At 39.1% G+C, this 24,741-nt stretch overlaps 1 protein-coding gene and 1 pseudogene across 1 annotated transcript in view; one reads left to right on the forward strand and one right to left on the reverse strand.

The window, feature by feature from the left end:
- The window catches only part of Rsf1 (remodeling and spacing factor 1), a 111,290-nt gene that overhangs the window by 17,035 nt on the left and 69,514 nt on the right, over positions 1-24,741 (reverse strand). Inside the window, exons 5-10 of the mRNA XM_021166138.3 lie at positions 21,094-21,248; positions 9,972-11,740; positions 7,755-7,961; positions 5,871-5,975; positions 4,838-4,917; positions 1,385-1,439 (exon numbers count right to left, since the gene is read on the reverse strand). Of these exons, the coding sequence (XP_021021797.1) occupies positions 1,385-1,439; positions 4,838-4,917; positions 5,871-5,975; positions 7,755-7,961; positions 9,972-11,740; positions 21,094-21,248 (2,371 nt within the window). The remainder of the gene's footprint in view (positions 1-1,384; positions 1,440-4,837; positions 4,918-5,870; positions 5,976-7,754; positions 7,962-9,971; positions 11,741-21,093; positions 21,249-24,741) is intronic.
- LOC147002932 (glycine cleavage system H protein, mitochondrial pseudogene) lies at positions 14,486-18,131 on the forward strand (annotated as a pseudogene).

Here is a 24,741-nt window from a genome sequence, read left to right on the forward strand (position 1 = left end):
CTAGGCAGCATACACAAATGATGTGAATTTCTAAGATTATCTATTACAATGAACATACACAGCAAAACTACTTACACAAATTAAAAAATTGGAGATCAATAATGAAGTATTTCTGTTGATTTTCTTATACTTCTGTGAGTTCATAATTGTATTAAAATAACAAGAGTGAAGTTTTTCTACAGTTTCAATCAGCTAACCAATAATTACATGATACACAGAAAACTCTGACTACATTATGTATGCTCAATTCGTGAGATGATTTGATTTAAACTGAAGAACAACTTGGTAAGCTACTTAAAGCTGTGATACAATTGTGAAAAGATGGGCTGGAGAGATGGCTCAATGGTTAAGAGCACTGGCTGCTCTTCCTGAGGTCCTGAGTTCAATTATTCCTAGCAACCACATGGTGGCTCACAACCATCTGTAATGAGATCTGATGCCCTCTTCTGGTGTATCTGAAGACATGACAGTGTACACATATACTTTAAAAAAAAAAAAAAAAAAAAAAAAAACTTTAAAAAAAATTGTGAAAAGAATAAAATAGTAAGACTTTGCTTGGAACCTGCTGACTGTGATGGCTCATAGCTCTAAGCCTAGCCTTCAAAACCAGCACTCAAGAGGTAAAGGCAAGTGGAGCCCTGAATTCCAGGCCAGCCAGGGTTATATACCCTGCCAAAAATCTGCTACAGTAACAAAACTCACAACAAAATCAAGCTGGAAATTACTGAACATTCACTGATGAGGTACCCTTACTTATAGACTAATAAATGTTAAATAATGGTATTTCTTCAAAGAAATTAAATTATAATAGAAATTAAAGTTTCAGTAAGGGCCAGTTTAAAAGTAATTTATTCCCAAGCTATTCTTTAGTTATTTTATGCAAATAACACATTATAAAGCTAACCACAAATTGCCCCATTTACAATAGAAACAATAGAATATTACCCCAAAGCAATGAGCTATAAATTTAGTTTAAATACAATAATCACATTTTTGGGTTATCTATTTATATATAATAATTTCAATAGTTCTTTCCACAAATGCTTAAAATGTCTAGCCTTAATAAAAGAGGAATGTTAAATATTAAAACAAGACACACAGTTCCATGAAATGTAAGAAAGCACACAACATCTCTTCCACAAATGCTATATAAACTTAGACTGGAAACAGCTCAGAGGTTAAGGATGGCTGCTCTTGAGGGGCCTCATGTTCCGTGCTCACCGCCCAGAGTGGCTCACAACCAGCTCCAGGGGATCTAGCGCCCTCTTCTGACCTCTGTAGGCAATAGGCATACATGAGGTACATAGACATACAGGGAAAACATGTATACATATTATGATTTTAAATTAAAACAAAAACAAAAACCTATCAACTAGAAACTTACTTGTGGAGGAATGATGTTTTCAATACTGATACCAACATACACCAAACGTTCTTTCCTTAAAATCAAGACCAAAAGTATAAAATAAGATTTGCTATAAATAAAATTCATATGTAAATATCATTTCAGATAGTAATAAAATTATAATTTCATCGTACTTAGGAGGCTGTTACCAATACTAAAGTGAAACCCTATTAGTAGAGAATTAGTATAGATGAAAAGCACAAACTTTCTTACATATATGAAAGCTGTACTTTTGAACTGAAATAAACAAAGAAATTTCAAACTGTGAATTGACAATGTAGTAAGATAAAAAGCTAACTCTGATTAGACAAACAAGGTTTTTGCATATTAGATGTTTTGGGTAATGTTATAAATGTAGTATAAATTATAAGACTATGATAATAAACATCACTATAAAATAATGACTAACTAATAGCATATAACAAAACCATCTCAAGGCTCCAGAGAATGACAATAAAGTCACTTATTTCTTATCTGGAGATGAAAACTGCAATGGAAACCCATGGCTCTGCATCCAACAATGCAAATAAAGATTCCCATAGAGCCAGAAACAAGCATGCAGACTCTTAATGACCTCTCCATGGTTCTGCTTGCAAGAAAACCAAAAGCCATAAAACTGTGTATTTTGATTAAAAAAAAAAAAAAACCAATAACAAACAACTCTATACAATAGGAATTTGCTCTGGACCTCTCAATGTTAACCCAGTCCAGCAAAGGCAGCTGAGCTCTGAATACCAAAGTACATTAAACTGAACTAAAAGAGAAACTGTTCTTTCTGGCTTATTGTAATGTTCTTTCTGAAAGGAAATTAATGCATTTACTTGTCTAGAGCCTTTGAAATGCAGCTTCTAATGTGCTATGAACTCCTGCCTCTGATAACAAGAATCTTATAATTAGGCGGTGAAGCTATTACATTTATGAAAATGATAAAATAACTTTGATTAAAACTTTGTAAGATTTCAGATAGTAGTGATGGAGAGATGGCTCAGAGGTTAGAAACACCGACTGCTCTTTCAGAGGTCCTGAGTTCAATCCCCAGCAAACACATAGTGGCTCACAACCATCTGTAACGGGATATGATGCCCTCTTCTGGTGTGTCTGAAGACAGATACAGGGTATTCATATACATAAAATAAATAAGTTTTTTAAAAGATTTATTTATTACTGTATCTAAGTACACTGTAGCTATCTTCAGATGCATCAGAAGAGGACATCAGATCTCATTACGGATGGTTATGAGCTACCATGTGGTGGCTGGGATTTGAACTCAGGACCTTCGGAAGAGCAGTCGGTGCTCTTAACCACTGAGCCATCTCTCCAGCCCATGTCTTTTTTTTTTTTAAAAAAAAGAAAAAGATATAAGTAATTAATAATGACCAAGACAATCAGAATATATTTCATGGTTTCAACAGTCTCTGATATTAAGTATATGGGATATACATCTCTTCCTACAATAATTGCATTCATTGAAAACTAATTTTCTCCTTTAAACCTTGAAATTGCTTTCATTTGCCTACTATTTCTCTTCTTAATTCAACTGAAGAGATATTTGCTCATGTTCATCATGGACAGATTTATACCAAGCTTTGAAATCCGTAGATAACATAAGTTATGTTTTTTGCCCTCACAATTAGTTATCAACTGACTATAGACCATTTCTAACTCTACTAGAAACATGAAAAGGTATAATTTCATCTAAACAGAGAAATCATGGCTTTAAATGGATTCGCTGCTGTACAGAATCTGTAAGGTAGACATGATTGCTCATCCCAGTCTCTTTTGGCAGGATGCTGTCCACCCAATCTCACTACCTAGATGAGTGATACTGCAGATCTTATCATTACTAACAACTCCACTCTTTCAAAAACTTCAGTTTTACACATCCTATTGTCTGACTCCACTAACTCAATTTCCAAGTGTCTCTACTTTATATACTAATTGCTACGGTTTTTGTACTCTAGTAGAACTTCCGCTTACTCGGGTCCCTACTGAGTACTAAACCTGACTAGCCCTGTCACCTGGCTGACACACCACAGTCCTTCACGGTAAATACTCCTTTGCATACACTTTCAAACTCCTTGTCTCTTTTTCTCCTTCCCACTGTTCTAACCTGGAAAATCCAACCCCTAATTAAATTCAACTCTCTGCTAAGCACAGCACTAGTAAATGTAGTTTGGAAGAACACACTTCTGAATTCCTAAACTATCTCTGACACCACTAGGTGTCATTAACATTAACACACCACAAAACAGAGGTTTCTAAACCAGCAGATTCCACAAAGCCACACTGCAGGTCTGTAGACCCTTGCTAGTCACTACTCATCGTCAGAATCCTCGTTCCTACGGACTACACAGCCATTTAAGGTATGCTTTCTCAAACTGAACACACTCCCTTATATAAAACAGGCACTCGAAAAATGTTGCTTAAATGCTGGATACAAAGGAGAAAGCAATGGGATTAGGGAATGGGTGCTCTTGTACTTTGAAGATGGATGAGAGCCAGAGGGATCATTTCAGAGACTACATGAAGCCAACTCTACTCTACCATTACAAGGGTTGCCCTACTTCCAGACTTCCCATTGCAACATTCCAATTCTCATTCATTTCTCTGACTTACAGGACACATTTTTTGAAATGAAGAGCATAGCCTTTTATGACTCTACCACTACCTACAGAGAATACCTGTAATTCCCTAGACAGGTATACAAAGCTGTTTGCAATCTGGACGTCCTCTGCTTTCCTGGAGATCTGTCCCATCCCATTTTTCTACTGTTTTCCACTCTCCCCTTGCTCATGGGATCTCTCTCTGATCAACTGGAACTGTGTCTTCTATGTCTACCTGCACAAACCCAATTTCTCTCTCTCTCTCTCATGCAAACGCATACCCACCCCCCCCCAATGGGTCTCTATTCTCTATATCTGCATTCTCTAGTAGAGTGTGAGTTCAATGCAAATAGACTTATTTATTAATCTGTTCTATTCTGTTGAGCATGTAGTAGCTTTGAAGGAATGTTTAGAAATGGAATGATCAAAGAAAGCACAAATGAACATAAACATTGTATTCCGAATCCCTAGTAAGTCTTAGGCTCTACGAAGCTACTTTAACTGTTTTAGTCTACACTGCAGTGACATAATGAAAACAGTATATTTTAATGGATTATTACACAGTTCAGCAATTCAGTTAAGCACACAAAAACTGTTCTAATAAAGTTTGTTTACTTTATTGGATACGAAACGTGACTATCATGTAGTTTTCCTACACTATGAGATGATTTTATAGTGTTTTTGGTAAGCAGTGCACGAGCAGCAGCAGGTCAGAGTTACCTGCGGTAGCTTGCCAGTCTTTGATTTAGATGGATGTGTTCATCTAAAACTACAAGAAAATGGTACTGCCAAGTTCCCAAGGAGAACACTGAGGCATATATCAATTTACCTTCGCTCTGCACGCTCTTTCTTCTTTAAGGCAACATCCAAATCTTGCAACTGTTCTTCTAATTTTTCACACAGTAGTTTCTGACAGAGCAATATATATGTGTTATTTTTCATACCAGAATATAACCATACATCACATATTTAATATTAAGCGTAAGACTATGAAGCCATAAGCTGAAAATGACTACATGGTGAATGAATATTGAACACACTTTAAAAGGTGCTCCAGGATCCACTTAACAGATGATAAGCAGGGTACTTCTATATGAAAGCATGTCAGCCAAACAAACCATTACAAAGAACAAACAAAAAAAGGACATACTCTGTGCCTACCCTGCTTTCATCGGTCAAAACTGTATTCTGTTCATTACTATTCAAAACAAGGCTATACTAAAAGCAAAAGGCTATCATACATTTTAATATATATATGATATATATAAAATAAAACATGTTAATATAAAAAATACAGCTACACAGAGAAACCCTGTCTCGAAAAAACAAAACAAAACAATGCTACATAGTAATCGGATCAAAACAGTATAAAAGATATCATAGATTAAGCTATGATGAGCCAAAGACAGAAACTTCAGAGAAAAAGGCCTAAAACCATTATGTTGAAAACCGAGGTTAGACTTGTGAAACAGGCCGTGAACAGAAATTTACTGTTCTTTAGTTTTATAAGAAAGTATGAATCTATACAGAATGCACTGATGTTTCTTCCAGTGCTAACACAAAAAGGGATTCACTCATGAAAAAGGATCTTTTAAGAAAGGAGTAAACTACAGAAATAAATGTGTGTGTGTGTGTGTGTGTGGGTGTGTGTATGTATGTGTGTGTGTATCCGAAGTTTGTGCTATTTATATTTATTGCAAATTTGAGTAGCAGAAAAGATGGTCCTACAAAAGCCAGATGTTTTAGAGAAGACAAGACACTAGAAGGCAGGGCCCAGGCAAGAGGAACACACTACTGGCAAATACAGCTAATGTAGTGAATATAAAACAGAGGGCTGGAAACAGTTAATCTGGGGGTCGTACATGTTGGCAAGGAGGGCAGAACCATTCTCCATCAGGGATAATCATCAGCGGAGGGCGGAGGCAGGCAGTATGGTATCCACTGTCGCAAGAGTCACACAGAAGAATCTGAAATAAAGTGCAGTAATATCAACATCTGCATTCTGTTAAAATAATGGTATTTCGGGGCTGGTGAGATGGCTCAGCGGTTAAGAGCACTGACTGCTCTTCCGAAGGTCCTGAGTTCAAATCCCAGCCACCACATGGTGGCTCACAACCATCTGTAATGGGATCTGACGCCCTCTTCTGGAGCATCTGAAGACAGCTACAGTGTACTTACATATAATAAATAAATAAATCTTAAAAAAAAATGACATTTCTTCTTTTCTTTTTTGAGACAATGCCTTGTTCTATTAATAGATCTGGTTAGGCTGGTAGTTGCTACATAGACCAGGTTGGCCTTAAACTATCAGTACTATTCCTGTCTCAGCCTCCAGAGTGCTCAGTTTGTTATAGATATGAGAAGACACCAATTCTGGTGAAGTCAGTATTTCAGTATTTCTTAGTATACTACCATGAACTGTATGGTATCTATATAAAGCCAATGAAATAGATCTGATAATTAGGGATGTGAAAAACATTTAAAAATTGAGCCAGAGCCGGGCGTAGTGGCGCACGCCTTTAATCCCAGCACTCGGGAGGCAGAGGCAGGCGGATTTCTGAGTTTGAGGCCTGATCTACAAAGTGAGTTCCAGGACAGCAAGGGCTATAAAGAGAAACCATGTCTCGAAAAAGAAAAAAAAAAAAAAGAATTAAAAATAATCTTTACAATTTCATTTACTTCTAAAAGGAAGACTTGTCTTTCACTGCAAAAAATCTCAAATTCCACTAAATAATTATCACTATATAAGAATTTCCAAGTCTCAGGCAACAACTCATTGCTTTTAACTAAAACACCCAGCACAGACAAGAGCTCTAGATTTACTGAATTGATCACTTTTCTGTTCATCAAGAATAAGAACCATATATCTTACTAATACAATAGGGGTTTCTCATTGCTTCTAATTTTGGTTTTGGGTTATCTTCAAGTGTGGGGCATAAGAAACCCACCAGGTTATAGATCTTCGACTTCTATCATCATTCTCTCTGCCATGGTACATAGAAAGAGGACTGCCCAACTGCTTAGCGTGACAAATGAAAATCCTGCGGATAGCCTTCCTGTCACTTCTGCTCACTCCACTTATTTCCTCACACTTGTTTTGTCCCCAGAGTTTATGTTTTAAAGCCACTCTGTTGGGGTAGTGGGAGGAAATGGTATGAGGAACACAAGCATTGCTGACTCTACAGCACGGTCTCACATCTTCAGTATCCTCAGCAGGAAAGCCTTAGCTTTCACAGCCCGGCTCATTATGACAGTTGTGGTGGTTTTAAGGAAATGTCCCTTCTCGTTCTCAAGAACTGGAATATTTGGTCCCCAGTTAGTGGGTGTTTGGGGAGGGTTAGCAAGTGTGATCTTGCTCAAGCAAAGTATGTATGGGCTCTGAGATTTCAAAAGACTTAGGATGTCCACAGTGGATGCTCTCCATCCCCTGCTTGTGGATTAGGAGGTGAGCTCGAAGATGATTCTCTAGCCAATTATCTCCATGCTCTCCTTCTGCCATCAACTCTAATCCTCTGGAGCCACACCAGCCCACCCAAACTCTTCTAAGTTGCCTTGGTCACAGTGCTTTATCACAGTAATAGTTCACTGTAATTACCCGCTTAAGGCCAGCCACGGCCAACAGTGAAACCTGTCTTTAAAAAACAAAAACAAAAACAAAACAAAACAACAACCTAGGAGCAGAAGTTCACTCCAAATAACCACAGTATAGCCATCAGATAAGCACTGCTCTCTTAGCAGGTACGTACTAGTTCTGGATGGTTCGGAAGGCCACACTTTTTGCAAGGTTCATCATCATCTGGAAGGACTGCTTCTTCACCTTCCTTTCCTTCCTCCTCTTCCAAGGCTGCAGAGGACTTGTCACTCTCGGACCCTTCACTTTCGTCATTGCTGGAGTATTTCCACCTGCCACGTGTCCGAGAGCCAGTCCATCGAACTTTTCCTTTGGGTTTTACCTTAAATAATTAAAAATGAGATAATTGGACATAAGAATTTTTCTCATATTTTTCCAGACTACATATCCCTTGGAGAATATTTAGCTGATACGGAAAGAAAAGATGAAATTGTTATAGTTGTCAACAGGTCTATCTACTAAGTTTTGGGATGTGTTCTCATTATTCTTTCCTGTATGTGTGTGTGTAGGGGTGAGGGGGGGAGGTCCTTGAAAATGACCAAATAGCTGTACTGATTTTATCCACACATTTAGGTGTTTGTTTCCCATTTTTTCACTTTCACAATGTACCCTCATAGATGTTAATATTTACATCCATTTTTGTGGTTAGGATAAATTCCTTGAACAGGATTCTGGGTCAAAGGCCATGAACACTTACTTACAGGCTATCAATAGCAGGAATATATATTGACATGCTTATTTTTCAAACATTTAAGTTCTAAATTACAAACAAAAACTGTAAAGCAGGTCAGAGATGCATTTAGATGCCTGTGATCCAGAGATGAAGCTGATATACCATTTTATTATCAGTTCAGTCTTTCCTATGTCACTGCATTACTATGCTACAGGCCTCTAGGAAAGAACAAATAATTCCAACATAAGAAAAAAAGGGTTTCAAAAGAATTCGAAATTCCATTTTTCAGGGCACAAAGGATAAATGACAATGAATAATAATGTGGCCAATAAAATGAAGGAGTACTTTCAACAGCAAACTCCCACAGAGTAAAGTCTTAGTGTTGATTTTGGTAAAAATTAAAAGGGTCATAGAAAAGAAAATTCCTGCTTATAAAACAAATGATTAAAATGAGAAAAATGGGCACTTGTATACACTGGTAATGGGTGGTACACTAACGGGGCGTCTGAAGGGCAATGTGACAATGACTATCAATTTTACAATACACATGCCCCTTGACCCAGTAATTCCAATTCCAGGAGTCTATTCTAAAGAAATACTCACTTATGTCCAAAAGGATCTTCAATGCAGCATTGCCTGTAATAGTGAAAAATGGGAAACAACCTAAATGTCAATTAATAAGGGAGTAATTAAATAAACTGAGGTATATCCACACTATAAAATACTATGTGGCCACAAATAAATATAGAGACAATACTGTTAAGTGGAAAAGCTCACAGTAAAATAAACAGGTTTGATCCAATTATTTTTAAAATGTAATGAATATTTATAAACATGAATGCTTGGAAAAAGGCATGAACAATGTATCACAAAACTGTTAATATGGGCAGTTTCATGTTAGCATCCTACAGGCTCCTTATTAGTGTGATAGCTAATATATATATTAGAGGGTATTCTTAGAACTACTTGCAATAGAAAAAGAATCACTGTATGGTTTGAAATTTAATATGTGGGTATAATTATTGAAAAGAGAGGAAGATTTATTATTGTCTTTGAATGGCTATTTCAACACAAAGCTATAAACAATTTTGATCTAAATTAGTTTTCTAATTAAAATTGAGAACACAGGCTTACAAGATGGCTCATCAATACAATGTTTACCACACAAGCATGAGGACTGGGTTCTGGAAGCCCAGAGCTCACATAAAAAGCCACACATGGCAGTGCGCTCCTGTAACCCTGGGGGTGGCAGTAGAGACAGGTGGATTGCTAAAGCTCACAGGCAGCTAGCTGAGCTGATCCCTTGAGCTTCAAGTTGTTTCACAAATAAAGGGTTGAAGGATAAAGAAGCCACCCAGTGTATACACACACACACACACACACACACACACACACATACACAGAGTCCACATATACACATACATAAATCACATACATACACATGCAAAAAAAATAAAAACATAATGGCCAGCAAGATGGCTCAATGGGTAAAAGCACTTGCTGCCAAGCCTGGTGAGCTGAATTTGATCCCTGTGATCCACATGGCAGAAAGAGAGAAGACACTTGCAAGCCCTTCTCTGATCTCCACATACACGTCAAACAGAGACTAATAAAGTAATTTAAAATTTTTTTCCATTAAAAAGTCAGTGGAAGTTTTACCTTGCTTGCTTTAGAATTTGTATCCTTCTCTGCTTTCTTCAAGTGTTCCTTCTTGTCTGCTGTTTGCAAAGATGCCGGCTCCCCTTCCACTCCATCTTCTCCGTCAGCTCTTTTCTTATCAGCTTTCTGGACTCTGATCTCAGCAACTTTTGCCGTGGGCCTAGATATTCTTGGAGACCTTCTTAAAGTTCGACCCACACTTGTTTTCTCTTCTTCCTTCCCCGCCTTTTCTTCCTTGCTTTCTGAGTCTACAATCTGTGGGGGGCAATCTGGCTTCTTCTTCCGACTTGATATCCTAATTGTCAACTTGATGCCTTCCTTCTTCCTTTCAGAGGTGAGCTCTGTATTTTCTGAAGCAGTACTGTTTCTTTCAGAAACTAACTTATATTTAAATTTGTTTTTTTGCACAGAGCCCTTTGTTTCAGAAGTATCCTCCACGCCAGAAGTCTGGGCATTGTCCAGTTTGGCCATTTCTACCCTCGAGGACTCAGAATCCTCTTTTAGAATTTCTGGGCTTGCATTTTCAAGGGGCTGACTTTCACTTGAACCTCTACTACAGTCTACATCCTTTTTTTCTGAGGTCTGTTTCTCCTCGGCCCCAGTCATCTCGAGTGGGAGAGGAGTTTCAGCCACTTCACAAGGACCTGACTTTTCTGATTCTAGAGCACCCCTTACAACTTCTTCTGGTATTGGACTCAATTTCTGGATGTCCTTATCAATGGAGGTCTTCTTGGCCTTCTCCACCCTTTCCAGGCATTCTATGCCTGGGGTGTGGTTCTCACTCTTACTTTTGGGGGCCTTCTCTTCAACTTTCATACTGCAGGGTTCCGTGGCAGACAAAGTGGGTTTTAAAGAGACATCCGTGGCTTTCTCAGAAGGTTCGAGAGGCATTTCCATGTTCGGAAGCCCAGGCTCCTCTAACCTTCCTTTCTGACTGAGGCTCTCTATGTCAGGTACAGAGCTATCTATACCCTTCCCTAGAGGGGCCTCTTTCTCAAGCTCACTTGTCTTTGTGCTGGTTATGACAGAATTTAAGAACTCCGTACCATTTCCCTCCATGTAGGCATTCCCATCTTTAGCAGGGATGCTAGCATTATCTTCCTTTGTATCACAAAGCTGTATTTCCATTTGTTCTGTCTTAAAATTTGGAATTACCTTGTCATCATTAATCTCTCCATTTACAAGTTGTTTCCCTTCATGACTCAAAGCACTGATGGTAGAGACCCGTGTACAAGTCTCTTCCTCTTGTTTTGTGGCATCTTTCAAAAGCTCTTTTGTTGGAGTAGCTGACTTACACAAAGGTCCTTTGACTGCACTGTCAAAATCATCACTCAGCTTAATTTCACGTTTCTTCAGTGGTATCTTGGCTTGCTGATCATTTTTAAGCTTCTCTGTTTCCTCAGTAGATTTCTCTGTGATGTCTTGAGATTTGATGTTGCTACCAAAGTCGGCTCGCTCGGGCTCCTGCGAGCCCAGCCGCTCCAAGCTGCCTTTGAGATCTTTTGGGTCCGCTCTGCATTCCTTTGCTTCTACTTTAATGGGTTTGACATTTTCCTTGAAAGAATCACTTTCCTCACTGATAATCTTTTTTTCCTCAGTTTCTGGCAAAGGCTTTTCTAGCTTTACAATGACTGGCAGTTTTACAAGCTCCTTTTCATCTGCTTTCTCAGTTTTCACAGCTGGTTCTTCTAGAGCGCTGGCTGCAGAGCACTTTCCGGAATCCACTGATCGCTCATCAGCTCCTGTCTTTTCCTTTTCTTTTGATGCTTCTAAAACCAGAACAAAAGTTTATATGAACACAAGTTTCTGGGTTAAAAAAAACTTAGACGATGCAATACTCATTTCAATTTCAATATGAAGCCTGTTGTAACTGGATATTTTGATTTAAAAAAAAACTGACAATAAGAAGAGAAATTATGAGTCACAATTTCTAGATGTTAAAATATAGACTCAGGTGTCTGCTTTCTACTTTTAGTGTCGGTGTTCTGGATGGAATGCAGATATTTATACAGTTGAAGTAATGTGCCCCAACTCAAGGGCTTTCTCAAAAATATGAACCAGAAATGCTTCATAAAACAGTTCTCAAAAGCCAAATTGTTTTTATAAAGTGAGAAACATTCTTGTATACAAGTCACTGAGTTTTTCAGGTCACCAAGGTAACAAAAACACTGTAGTGGAAAAATGAGAAGAGACAAAGAAAATGCCCATATGCCTATCCCCATGGGCAGTCACTGCGGGAGCTTTCAGGGTTGGTTTCTCTATCTTTAATTGTATATGTTTTCCAAAAAGTTGGAGTCATATTGTCCTATCTTTCAGTGAAACATTAGCACTTTTTTTTCTGATGGTCAACTAGGGACCGAGCCCTAGGCATTGAGCAAGCCAGGTAAGGGTCTGCTTCTGGCCTTATCTACAGTTGTAAACTGTCAGAGTATCTGCTCTAGCTGACAGTTATTAGTATATAGTGACAGTTATAGTATAATACATGTATACTTACTATACATGTATTATATTACACATAAGGCCTACAGGAAATGGCAGAAGCAAGCTCTCAATGATAGCTAATATAGTAATCATATTATTCTCAAAGTCCAATTAAAATTTGCTCCATTTAAGTTTCAACTCTAATGCTCTATAAAAATGAATAATATCTTGTGTTTATTACATATTGCTATATGTGTATTTTTAGCAGCAGTTACTAGGAGGGATCCTAATTATTTATTCTAACTTTCATTTGCCCAACTAGTCTAAGAATTATTCCTGTGATAGAATCATAGATTATTTACTTATAAGACATTCAAAACACCTGATAATCTAATTGAATAAACTGCGATGGCAGAAAATTGTAGTCCAAATGCAAAAAAAAATCCCATTAACAATGTATAAAATATTTATTTTTTATTGTTTTTAATTATGTATGTGTGCAGATGCACATGTAGGCCAGAGGTATCAAATTCCTTTCAGCTACAGTTAGGGGCAGTTGAGAGCTGCCTGAACTGGATGTGGGAGACCATCCTCAGGTCTTCTACAAGATAAGTGTCTGTTCTCAGTCCCCGAGTCAGCTCGTGTCTCTCATCAGTCTCTTCTGAAGATGTGTATGTGAGCAAGTAAGAAAGTGAGATCCATGCAAGGTTTGACAGTTTTAACAGACACTGTGTGTGCAAGTGTGCCAAAGAGTTACTCAGTGTTCTTAAGACAATATTTACAATTCCAGATAAAACTAAAGCTATCAAAACATAAAGGACTATAGATATGTACCAACAATTCAGACTAGTTCAATGGTTCTAACTGCTGAAGCTACCTTAGTTGGTATTGTGCACAGAACTGTGGGTTTGAGCCCCCAAACCATGCACATCATAAAGTGATGATGGCACATGCCTGTAATCCCAGCACAGGGAAGAGGACACAGGAGGATCGGAAGTACTAGATTATCCTCAAGTGATACAGTATGGGCTACATGAGACTCTGTCTCCAAAGTAAAATTGAGCTATCCAAAAAGTATACAAATCTAAGAAGGTAAAATTCAATAGTAAGTTCTGTATCTGTAGTAAAAGACAGATGTGCACCCAGCTGCACTAACAGTATAAACAAGTACCACTCGGTAACAAATACATCTGTTTATACCTAGAACTTCATTCTTAAAAGAAGAACACATTGGAAAAAATGGTTAGAATAGAATGTTAAGTACAAAAATAAACATAGATTCTATCACATAATTCCAGTAAGTAAGTACAACAGTATCAATGGCTACAATAAAGACCAGAAAGAACTAGATCGTAAGAGCAACAGTGATGGTTTTTTGGTCACAAAGTAATTACTGGTGTTTGTTTTATTTTATTTTATTTTATTTTATTTTTTGCTTTATCCTTATCAGGTTTTCTATAGTAAACATGTAATATCTTTTATAATCAAGTACGTTAGAAGAAGTGCCGTTTTAGGGTGGCCAACTGGTTTTTCAGGATAAAGGGGTTTCCTGAAATGTACTAAACTCAGACAATCTTGTACATTCATACCAAGACACCATTGCATTAATACTGACCTGTAATTAAATGACATTAATTAGCCCTACAATGCTGCTACTTGGAAGTCTCTCGTTTGTTTTATACATCAGCTGAGTAAAGGGCGCTGAACATTTTCCAAATGGAGCTTAAAAAGCAAATTAGAGGAGAGCACTACAAACCAGATCTGTTCAAAAGCATCCCTCTAGATTCAGATAAGTCTGCAATCATCCAGTCAACATATACTCAAAATTATTAACAAACAGGCCCATTACATCTTCTAGAAGCAGAGTTCTATACTGCAGACAGCTGTATATCAGGACAAAAGGAAGCAACACCGGGAAGAGAAGATGACTCCGTAGCAAAGGCATTTGATGACAAGTCTTATGACCTGTTCAAACCCCAAACCCCAAGGTAGACAGAACCAACTCCTGCAAGTTGTCCTCTGATTTCCACACCTGTACAGTAGTGTACGAACCCTAAATAACTGTAACAATAATAAAAGAAGGTGTTGTGAAGATGAGGTAAAACTGAAGCTCAGCAGAGAACTAGCTGCTCTTCCAGAAAACCAGAGTTGGATTCCTAGCACCCACATGGCAGGTTAAAGCCAATTTTCTGTAATTCTAGTTTCAGGGTATCCAATGCCCTTTTCTGACAGCCATGCAGGTGGTGCACAGACAAACACACAGGCAAAATGCTCATACTCAAAAATTTCTTTTTAAATTTTTAAATAATAATAAAAAACTGGGGCCAGTAGTAGAAAATGGAGGTATATAAAAATTTAAAAGGAAGACCCAACAAGATAGCTCAGTGATAAAGGTTTGATCCTTGGAACCCACACAATGGTAGAAGGATGAAATGTACAAACACACACACACACACACACACACACACACACAGCCAACTTAGTGGCAGAATGCTCAGCCAACATGCAAACAAACAGACAAACAAACAAGAAGGAAAAGAATCCTACTAGTCGAGCTGGGTGCCTAGCGTGTCCCTAAGCCCCAGCACCAGCCAACACCCATTCATCACAGACTCTTTTCACTGTACATCTATATAAATTTATAGATTAAAATTTATCTATATGTAAGTCTCAGTATTATCTGCAGTTTCTGATACCCACGTGGGTTCCTGAAAACTTATTAGGCAATTTAACATATACAAATTATTTTAGAACAAAATAGGCTCAGATATGCTGGGCGTGGTGGTGCACGCCTTTAATCCCAGCACTCGGGAGGCAGAGGCAGGTGGATTTTTGAGTTCGAGGCCAGCCTGGTCTACAAAGTGAGTTCCAGGACAGCCAGGGCTACACAGAGAAACCCTGTCTCGAAGGGGAAAAAAAAAGGCATCACCAGCTACAAGTCACTATCACCCCCACAACTACAATCAAGGGGACAATGAGCAAGCACTCGTTCCACAAGTGCTTCCACCTTGAAGCTGAGGCACAACATAGGTGGTTTTGAGTAATACACTAGGAAGTTTTACTTTACTGAGGAATGTCGACAGATGGCTTAAAGAAAGAAACCTTTAAAGATAAACATTTTCTTGCCAGAATAAGAGACACAAAAGAGTTCCTTTGATTTTTTTATTGTTTTTGCAGTGTGAGAGGCTGAACCTGGAACCAGGCTCAACACATGCACACAGTTACAGGATTAAAAAAAAAAAAAAAACACTAAAGAAATAATGTGTTTTGACTTTTAAACTACACAACGAACTGTCCATCTAAATCAGTGTCAAGAGGCCCAGAAAGATGGCTCAGCAGGTAAAAGCATTTGCTGTGCCGGCCTGATGGCCTGAGTTCCAAAGCCGCAGAGCTTGTGTAAAGGGAGAGGAGAACCAACTCCTCAAAGTTGCTCTTTGACCTCCACATTTACCATGTGCCATGCATTTTATTCCCCCAAGAAGAGAACTGTTTAAATTTTAGTTTTTAATCTTGGGAGAACAGACAGGGTGTGGGGAGTGTGTGCGTCTACGTACAAATGCTGGCAGGGGCCAGAGGCATTGGCCCCCCGAGGCTGGACTCACAGGTGGCTGTGAGCTACCCAACCTTGGTGTTGGGAACCTGCAAAGCTCTTCTGGAACAGCAATATATGCTCGTAATCACCGATCCATGCCCAGGCCCAGAACTATGTAACCATAGGAAATGGGAGAAAATCAAAATAAGAAAACATGACTGAGTGCATGAGTGTTTTGCTAGCATGTATGGAAGTGTACCACAAGCATGCTCTGTGCCTAGGCCAGAAGAGGGCATTAGACTACTACAACTAGATAACAGACAATTATGAGCCACCATGTGACTGATGGGAACCAAACCCAGGTCCTTTGCAACACTATCAAGTGCTTTTGAAATGCTTAAAAAAAAGAAAAAAATCGAATCTAAAGTTCCCTAGCTCCTTTTAACTGCCTCTTAAATGTCTATTTTGCAGTATGGCGGTGGTAGCACTAGCAGAGGCAGACACCTTTAATCACAGCACTCAGGAGGCTAAGGCAAGTGGATCTCTGCGTTCAAGGCCAGCCTGGTCTACAGAATGGGTTCCAGGACAGCCATGGCTACACAGAAAGAAAACAAAAAAAGAAAAGAAAAAAATGTTTTGCCCATTTCATATTCTATATAGTTTTTACTTTTATCTTTTATGTGTATGAGTGTTTTCTCTGCACAGACATAGATCTATGCACTATGTAACCAGTCTGGTGTTCTCAGAAGTGAGAAGATGGTACTACATACCTTGGAACTGAAGTTAGAGATGGTTGTGAGCCACTGTGTTCAGAAGAGAAGCCAGTGCTCATAACCACTCAGTTATTCTTCCAACCCCTTTATTTCATTTACTTTACTTTTTAGTCTTTTCTTTTTTTGAGTCAACATGTAGCCCTGGCTGGCCTCCACCTCACCAAGACCCACCTGCTGCTGCTGCTGCCTCCCAGGTGCTGAGAAAAAGGTGTGCCCCACCCATATTTGGCCCCTTTGACTTTCTTATCGTGGGAGGAAATAAGCAAGCACACAGAATGAATGAATGACCAAACTGAACAACTGCATGAACAAATAGTATTATGCTTTATACCAGAACTAATCCTTAGAGAATACTACTAAAAGAAACATAGCAAATAAAAGAAAAACAGAAAATAACAAACCCCTCTAGAATACAAGGGTGTACATTAAAATTTTTGTACCTTACCAAAGCAACCCAAATGTGTATTATATATGAAAAGGTATCTTTTCATATAAAGTAAAACCACCACCAATATTTGAAATCATATGAAGAATGGTCAAAGGAGCATAATAACTAGGATTTAATGAAGGAAATGTTTAACAAGCAGAAATATCGTTTCAACATAAAAGGCTTAATTGTTTGTTTTCAAACAACATTTCCTACATGTAGGGTTGTCTGATGGATACTTTCCTCAAAGCATCAAAGTGCATAAAGAACATAATGAAAAACAAAAAATACAAGCTTCCAGCGGATGAAAACATGGCAGGAGAAGCAAATTCCTTCCTATAATTAAAAATAAAAAATATTAACTAACAATGTCAGCTTAGCTGGGAAGATAGCTCAGTCCAGAATGGGTTTGATGGCAAACCCAAGTCTGTTCTCCAAAACCTACATTAAAAAAAAAAAAGAAGGAAGTTACCCCGGGGACCTTGGATCACGTCACTATGAGTGGGGCTGTGGCCTGCAAGCCTTTCTGCCACCCTGGCCTCCTGCCCGCCGAGGCTCTGGGCACTGAGCAAGCGCTGCAGCCGTCCACTCGCTGCGCACCCACATCTGCTTTGCTGTCGGTACATAAATTCACAGAGAAACTCCAATGGATAACAACAGAGGATGGTATTGGAACAGTGGGAATAGGTAATTTTGCACAGGAAAACTGGGTGATGTTGTTTACTGTACTCTGCCTGAAGGTGGGACAAAATTGAAAAAACAAGAGGAGTTTGGTACTTTGGAGAGTGTGAAGGCAGCCAGTGAACTCTACTCTCCTCTGTCAGGAGAGGTAACCGAAGTCAGTGAAGCCATTGCCGCAAACCCAGGGCTTGCAAACCCAGGACTTGTCAACAAATCCTGTTAGGAAGGCGGTTGGCTGACCAGGATGACACTGAGTGCCCTTCTGAGCTGGATGAATGATGAGTGAAGAAACATATGAGAAATACGTGAAGTCCATTGAGGGGTGACCATGGCACCTCTCTACTCCCAGATAAAACTGGATGTAACCTGCTCCAGCATACTTGTCTTAAACTAGTGGAGAATAGAAGACTTGAAATAACTTTTAGCAATACTGACGGAGAGAAACTGTTCTTGACAGTGCTACTTAAGACCCACCCCCAACTTCCCAATGGATGCAGATACAGCGTACAGATTTTTGATAATCGCCATACTAAGTATTTGACTAGGGGTTAAGCTCTAGTGTTTAGAATTCTTAAGATCATCTGTGGTGAAAAGTGGTTATGAGGCTGGGTTTGGTGATGAACCACCGTTTAATCCCAGCACCCAATAGGCAGATGTTTGTTTGAGGCTGGCCTACATAAGAAGTTCCAGACCAGCCACAGTTACATGGTGTGAGACCCTACCTACTTGTTATAACAAGTTCATAATTCAGGATAACAGTGGTGTAGCTTACATAATTTTGTAACTTGCCCATTTCCACCACTGGATTTTGGTCAGAGACTTAGTGTCTTCTCACTGGAAATGCCTGGGAATGCAGGGAAGTGTTGTACGGTGTCAGAGGCAGGAGAGTGCTGTCTTTGTTTTGTCATGTGTTGGCTGTTGTTTTCCCACCATGAAGCACTGGCTTTGCAACACCAAGAGAAACAAATAAAATATTCACCACTTTGTTCAAAAAAAAAAAAAAAAAAGAAAAAAGGAAAAAAAACAACCCACAACAAACAACAGTCAGATGTGGCAGCTTGCATCTGTAATCTAAGAGCTGGAGAGAATTCCTAGGGCTCTTTTGCCTGCTATTGTAGCTTAATCAGGAATTCAGGTCCTAGTGTAACTTGCTTTCTCAAGAAAACAAGGTAAATGGCTCCTTAGGAATGCAGCCTGAGGCTGATCTGCTCCACCCCTGAATTCAAGTGCTCAGGTGTGCACGAGCACCAGGAGCGTGCACTAGAATTAGCTGAGTTCTTCTCCCCACTCCAGTGCTTAGGTTTTTTGTTGTTTTTTTTCCTTCAGAAAAGTAAAGATTTTCATCTGCTGAGGTAGAAAACGAGTAAACTCAATGAAAACAGGTTTAATACTTATAACTGTCATAGCCTTAATTAACGAAACAAAAATGAAAGATCAACTCTGGTTTTAAAAATAAGCAGTTGCCAAGCAGTGGTAGTCTTTAATCCCAGCACTTGGGAGCTAGAGGCAGAGAGATCTGTGTGAGTTCAAGGTCAGCCTGGTCTATAGTCAGGGCTACACAGAAATACTGTCTTGAAAAACAAACAAACAAAAGTAACAAGCAGTCAGGCATGATGACATAATCCCAGCAACTCTGCCTGAGGACGGAAGATTATCTGACCCCAAGAGCTCAAGACAAATATAAGCAGTACTGCCCCCCCTTCTCTCTCTCTCTCTCTCTCTCTCTCTCTCTCTCTCTCTCTCTCTCTCTCTCTCTCTCTCACACACACACACACACACAGAGCAAAAACATTCAACAATAAAGACATTTTGTTAACATTATACCTTTTCAAAGATACAAAAGATTAATAAGTATCTGAAAAGATGCTGAACACTATTAGTCATTAGGGACTTACCAAAAGAAAAAGACCAAGGATGGTGGCACACACCTTTAATCCCACATTTGGGAGGCAGAGGCAGAGATCGCTGTGAGTTCTATCTAGATCAGCCTGGACTACAGAGTTCTAGGCCAGAGCTACACAGTGAGCCCATGTCTTTAAAACAAAAACAAAAACAAAAACAAAAAAACCCAAGTATGGTAAGGCCTACAAAAATGAAACAGTATTATCATACAATTTAGCAATTTCACTCCTGGGTATGTAGCATAAGTATGAAATCTGTATTAGTATGTCCCCAGCAGGGTTAGTCAACAGCCTTAAGGAGGATGAAACACAAATGGACAGATAAACAAAAAGTGGGGCCTACATAGTAGACTATTTTCAGTCTGTTTGCTTGCTTGCTTGTTTTTGAAACAGGGTTTTTCTGTGTAGCCTTAGCTACCCTAGAACTCGCTCTATAGACTAGACTGGCCTCAAATTCAGAGCTCATAGATTTGCCTGCCTCTGCTTCCTGAGTACTGGGATTAAAGGGATGCGCTACCACTGCCTGGCCGATTATGCATAAGAGGAAGGAAATCATCATACGTGTACTAATATAGATACTTGAAAACAGTACACTAAGTGAAATAAGGGAAAGTATTTCTTTGATTCTTCTGATATGAGGTTCTTTTTTTTTTTTTTTTTTTTTTTTTTTTTGGTTTTTCGAGACAGGGTTTCTCTTTATAGCCCTGGCTGTCCTGGAACTCACTCTGTAGACCAGGCTAGCCTCGAACTCAGAAATCCGCCTGCCTCTGCCTCCCGAGTGCTGGGATTAAAGGCGTGCGCCACCACGCCTGGCTCTGATATGAGGTTCTTGTAATCAAATCAAAGACAGAAATCAGATTCCAGGGCTGCAGCTGGAGAAAACACTTAGTGTTTAGCACGTTCACGAATTTAGTGGGGAGAACAATGTAAATAAATACACCGAAAGCAACAGGCCCACAAAGCTCCAAATGTCTAAAGTTGTCAAATCTGTGACCCATCTTTTTGTATTCCAACTGACAAGTTCAATAAACGTCTTAGCAGTGTGTCCCGGCCTTGGTTTGACTCAGGCTGGCCTAGAACTCAGCACGTCCTGCCTCTCCCTCCCAAGTGTTGAAAGCATAGGTGAGTGGCACCATGCCTACCTAACAAGGCTCTCAAATTGGTAAGACATTACATTAATAACCTGAACATATTTGATTTATACTTTTTAAAATGTCAGAAAGAACAAGTATTTTTTTGCTTCTTTGTTTCCTTTTGAAATAGTTTTTTATAGGAAGGTTCTCAATTTTTCAAATTGAGATAAAAATTCAGGATTATATAGTTGGGTGGAGGAGTAGAAAATAGAAGAGATTACAAAACAAAGCAAAAGAAAACACACAAAAAAAACCTTGTTTAGGTGTTTCTTCATCTTTTTTGGTCTCCTCATCCTCTAGGGTGGGGCTTTCCCGGGAAGAGTCTTCCTGTTGGCTAGAGGTTTTCAATAGGACAGGATCAATTTGTGCTTTCAGGAGTGCAAGAGTCTCAGCCAACTCGTTTCGATTTCTAAACAAGGGAAAAAATAAGACAGCATAAAAATCTTTCTGAGTCTAGTAAACTTTGTGAACAGCACCTACTAGAAATTAAAATCAGAGGGGAACAACACAGTAAAGAACATGGCCTGGGAGTAGTCCTAACAAAATTCTAAAACTAAGTACTTACGAAGGACACACAGTAAAAGGTACTGCTCACCAAGCACAGTTTTCTTTTCCTTACTGAATAGAGTAGCAATGCAAAACACTCTGGATAGAAGCAAGGGCAGGTACAACATTAAACAAGCCAAAGGCTGGCCACTACTTATGAATTTACACATTATAGATAACAATTCCAGTGTCCCTGTGTGGTACGGCAGGTGTCTTTCGGGATGTACCTGTCTGTCCCTGTGCGAGCTTCTGCATGCATGCTGGCCTCTGAGCTCAGACCCTGACCCTTAAGGAGGAGGCATGGACCCACTCTGCCATTATTCAGACTCTGTTCCTGTGTAGCCTGTAGAAACGTCACACAACATTTTCCATAACTTATTGTGTTACGATAGTGCATGTTGTGCTGTCAAGAAGACAAGGTATTACTATCTCCACCCACCATGTTTAATCTACAGCTGTCAGGAATCAATATTATTCTTGTTTATGTGCTATCACTAACTATTCTTTTTTTTTTTTTTTTTCAAGACAGGGTTTTTCTGTGTAACCTGGCTGGTCAGACAGCCTAGAATACAAACTTGGTTAAGATCCAGGCTAGAGAGAAAAATCCTTAAAAATAGTAGACAGCACCTGAGGACCAACACGTGAAGCTGTGGTCTTTGGCCTCCATAGGCACGCACACTCATTAAGCACCCACCAACAGACACACTTCTACCACGATGAGCAAGTTTTACCTTAGAAATCGGATTCTATAAACAGACATGCAGTTTGTTATAAATGCATACAACTCCAAGGCCCCTGGAATGTGTATGACAACACGTTTGCAATTAATTATTAACAGCTCCACCTCGATTGTCTGGATCACAGTGGTTCAGGATCCTTTTGACTATCTCATAATGGGTCAATGCATGAATAACTGGAATTTCATTCAGTACTGATGCTAAAAACATTTATATTCATTTCTTCTAGCTTACTATAAGAGCCTCACACTGTATGCTTTAGCATGTATAATGAAATCTTTTGTGGAGAGAAGCTGGAGATGGCTCAGTGATCAATGGCACTGGCTGCTCTTCTGGAGGACCTAGGTTAGATTCCCTGTACCTACATGGTAGCACAACTGTCTGTAAGTCCAGTTCCAGAGAAGTTAATACCCCTCACCCCATTTTTTGGCTTCTATGGGCATTCGGCATAAATGTGGTATATAGACAAACATGCAGGCAAAACACATCATATGCTCAAAATAATTTTTAGAATTTTTAAAAGATTTTTTTCCTTAATATTCAGAATCCTCAATGCTGATCATTACCACCACTCCATACAGTGGCATCAAGCAGACACAACTGTGGCTTTAACTGCTGTGTTGCAAGCACTGGTAACAGCACAGAGGTTACTGTTACACTCAGGTTCCTCCCATTCATTTACTTCTTAGAGACAGGGTCTCATGGATTCAGGTTGGCTTCAAACACTGTGAAGCCCAGGATGACCCTGAACTTGTGATCTTCCTGCTTCTATCTCTAAAGTATTATTAGAATTACAGACATGGAACGCCATGCTCTGAGTTTAAGAAACCCCTTTTGGAAACTCTCCACACCCATGAATCTGTTAGTTGCTATTAATGTGCTAAGAGAAAGTGTATTTTCCTAAGCTGGGGATGAAACAGTGAAGTTACTTTAGAGTAAAGAACATGGATTGAATTGAGATTTTGTAGGGAATTTCACCTGGAATAAATAAGCAGAATCATTGTCAGCGAATATAAAATGTTGTAGTCATCACCCGGTCCGGTTTACCATGAGCATGAAAATATTTAGGAAAATATTTGTTTCACAAAAAAAAATGAGAAAAGATGTCTTTATTGATCTTTGCACTTCTGCTAGCTTAAGAGTAGGCTTGCACAGCAGTAAGGCCATGAACTCTGGCCATCTTTGCTGGCTTCATCTCTATGCACATGCCAGCAGGGCTGACTTGGCCTGGTGACATTCTCATCAGCAAGGCAGGGACAACTCATCAAGAACTCCTATACCACATGATCAGATCTGTAACCATTTAAAGTCTTCAGAAGTTAACTCTTGGTCTTTCTTTCCGTTTCTGCAATCAGCCTGTCAATGTTCACCATTCCCTCCAGCTCTCCCGTAGTGAGGACAGGTCCTTCCTTCCTTAGTTCCTGAGAAGCACCTCTCGGAGTGGCAGGAAGGGACTGGAAGGGGAGGATCCTGCTTTCCATACCTTCGTTTTGAGCTTTCTGCATCACTTTTCTGCTTTTTACTAACTCCTCTTTGTCATTTATCAGCAGAGACCTTTGACAGATCATACTTGTACCCTGCTGGACATACTTTCATCCCAAAACCACAGTGTTGGAAAGGTGGTGTATACCAATGTCCAGCTTCTCTTATAACCTAACCTTCTGTGCCACTGACAAACACAAATATTTCTTCTTTCTTGTATTCCTTTTCCTCACAGGGTGTCTGTGGGCCTTTCTGACTCAACAATAATTTTAGGTCCCACAACAAGAATGAAAGCCACTGAGTAAAACAGGTGGGGATGCACCTGTCCTGGGACACACAGGCTGCACAGCCGCTGTGCTCTCCTCTCCTCTCTGTGGGCATCACTGTGCTGGACGATGCAGACGTGTGAAGAAGAGGCCTCCTCGGTGGAGGGGACCATGACAGTGTCTGTTCCTCCTTGGGATGCTGAATACACTCTATGTTGAATACCTGTGTTTTCTGTCAGTACCAGTTCATGCCAGATCAAAGTGGACTTCTCCATTTGAAGCAACATGTTGTTAATACTTTTATATTATTTTCTATTTTAGATTTTATACAATACAAGAAATAAAAGACCAAATATCAAATTGATCTCCCTGGGAAAGAAAGAAAATTGTCACTAGTGGAAATCAACTAGATGTTAAAATGGTAACTACTTATCAAGTATGGGAATGCACATAATATGCATAGATTTAATATGAACTTAAACAATAAAGAATATATATATATATATATATATATATATATATATATATATACTAGTCAACTTTTATCTGTGTTGCCTTGGCTGTCCTAGAACTAGTTCTGTAGACCAAGTTGGCCTCAAACTCAGAGATCTGCCAGCCTCTGCCTCCACAGTTCTGAGATTAAAGACATGTGCCAACCACCACCAAGCAAAAGTATAAAATTTAACTGTTTATTAATATTTCAGATTAGGTGCTCTTTCAGAGTCTGATATGGTAATGTATCAACTTTATAGAAAAATAGAAGACTCAACTATTTGTAAATAATTTATTTTTCACAAAGATGTTATTTCCTTCTCATTACATTAGTTTGTCTTCTAACAAAAGTGTGTGGACACTTAATTACCGCTTTTTC

Source organism: Mus caroli, unplaced genomic scaffold, assembly GCF_978045245.1.
Source record: "Mus caroli unplaced genomic scaffold, Mus_caroli_1 scaffold_8, whole genome shotgun sequence".
Lineage (NCBI taxonomy): Eukaryota > Metazoa > Chordata > Mammalia > Rodentia > Muridae > Mus > Mus caroli.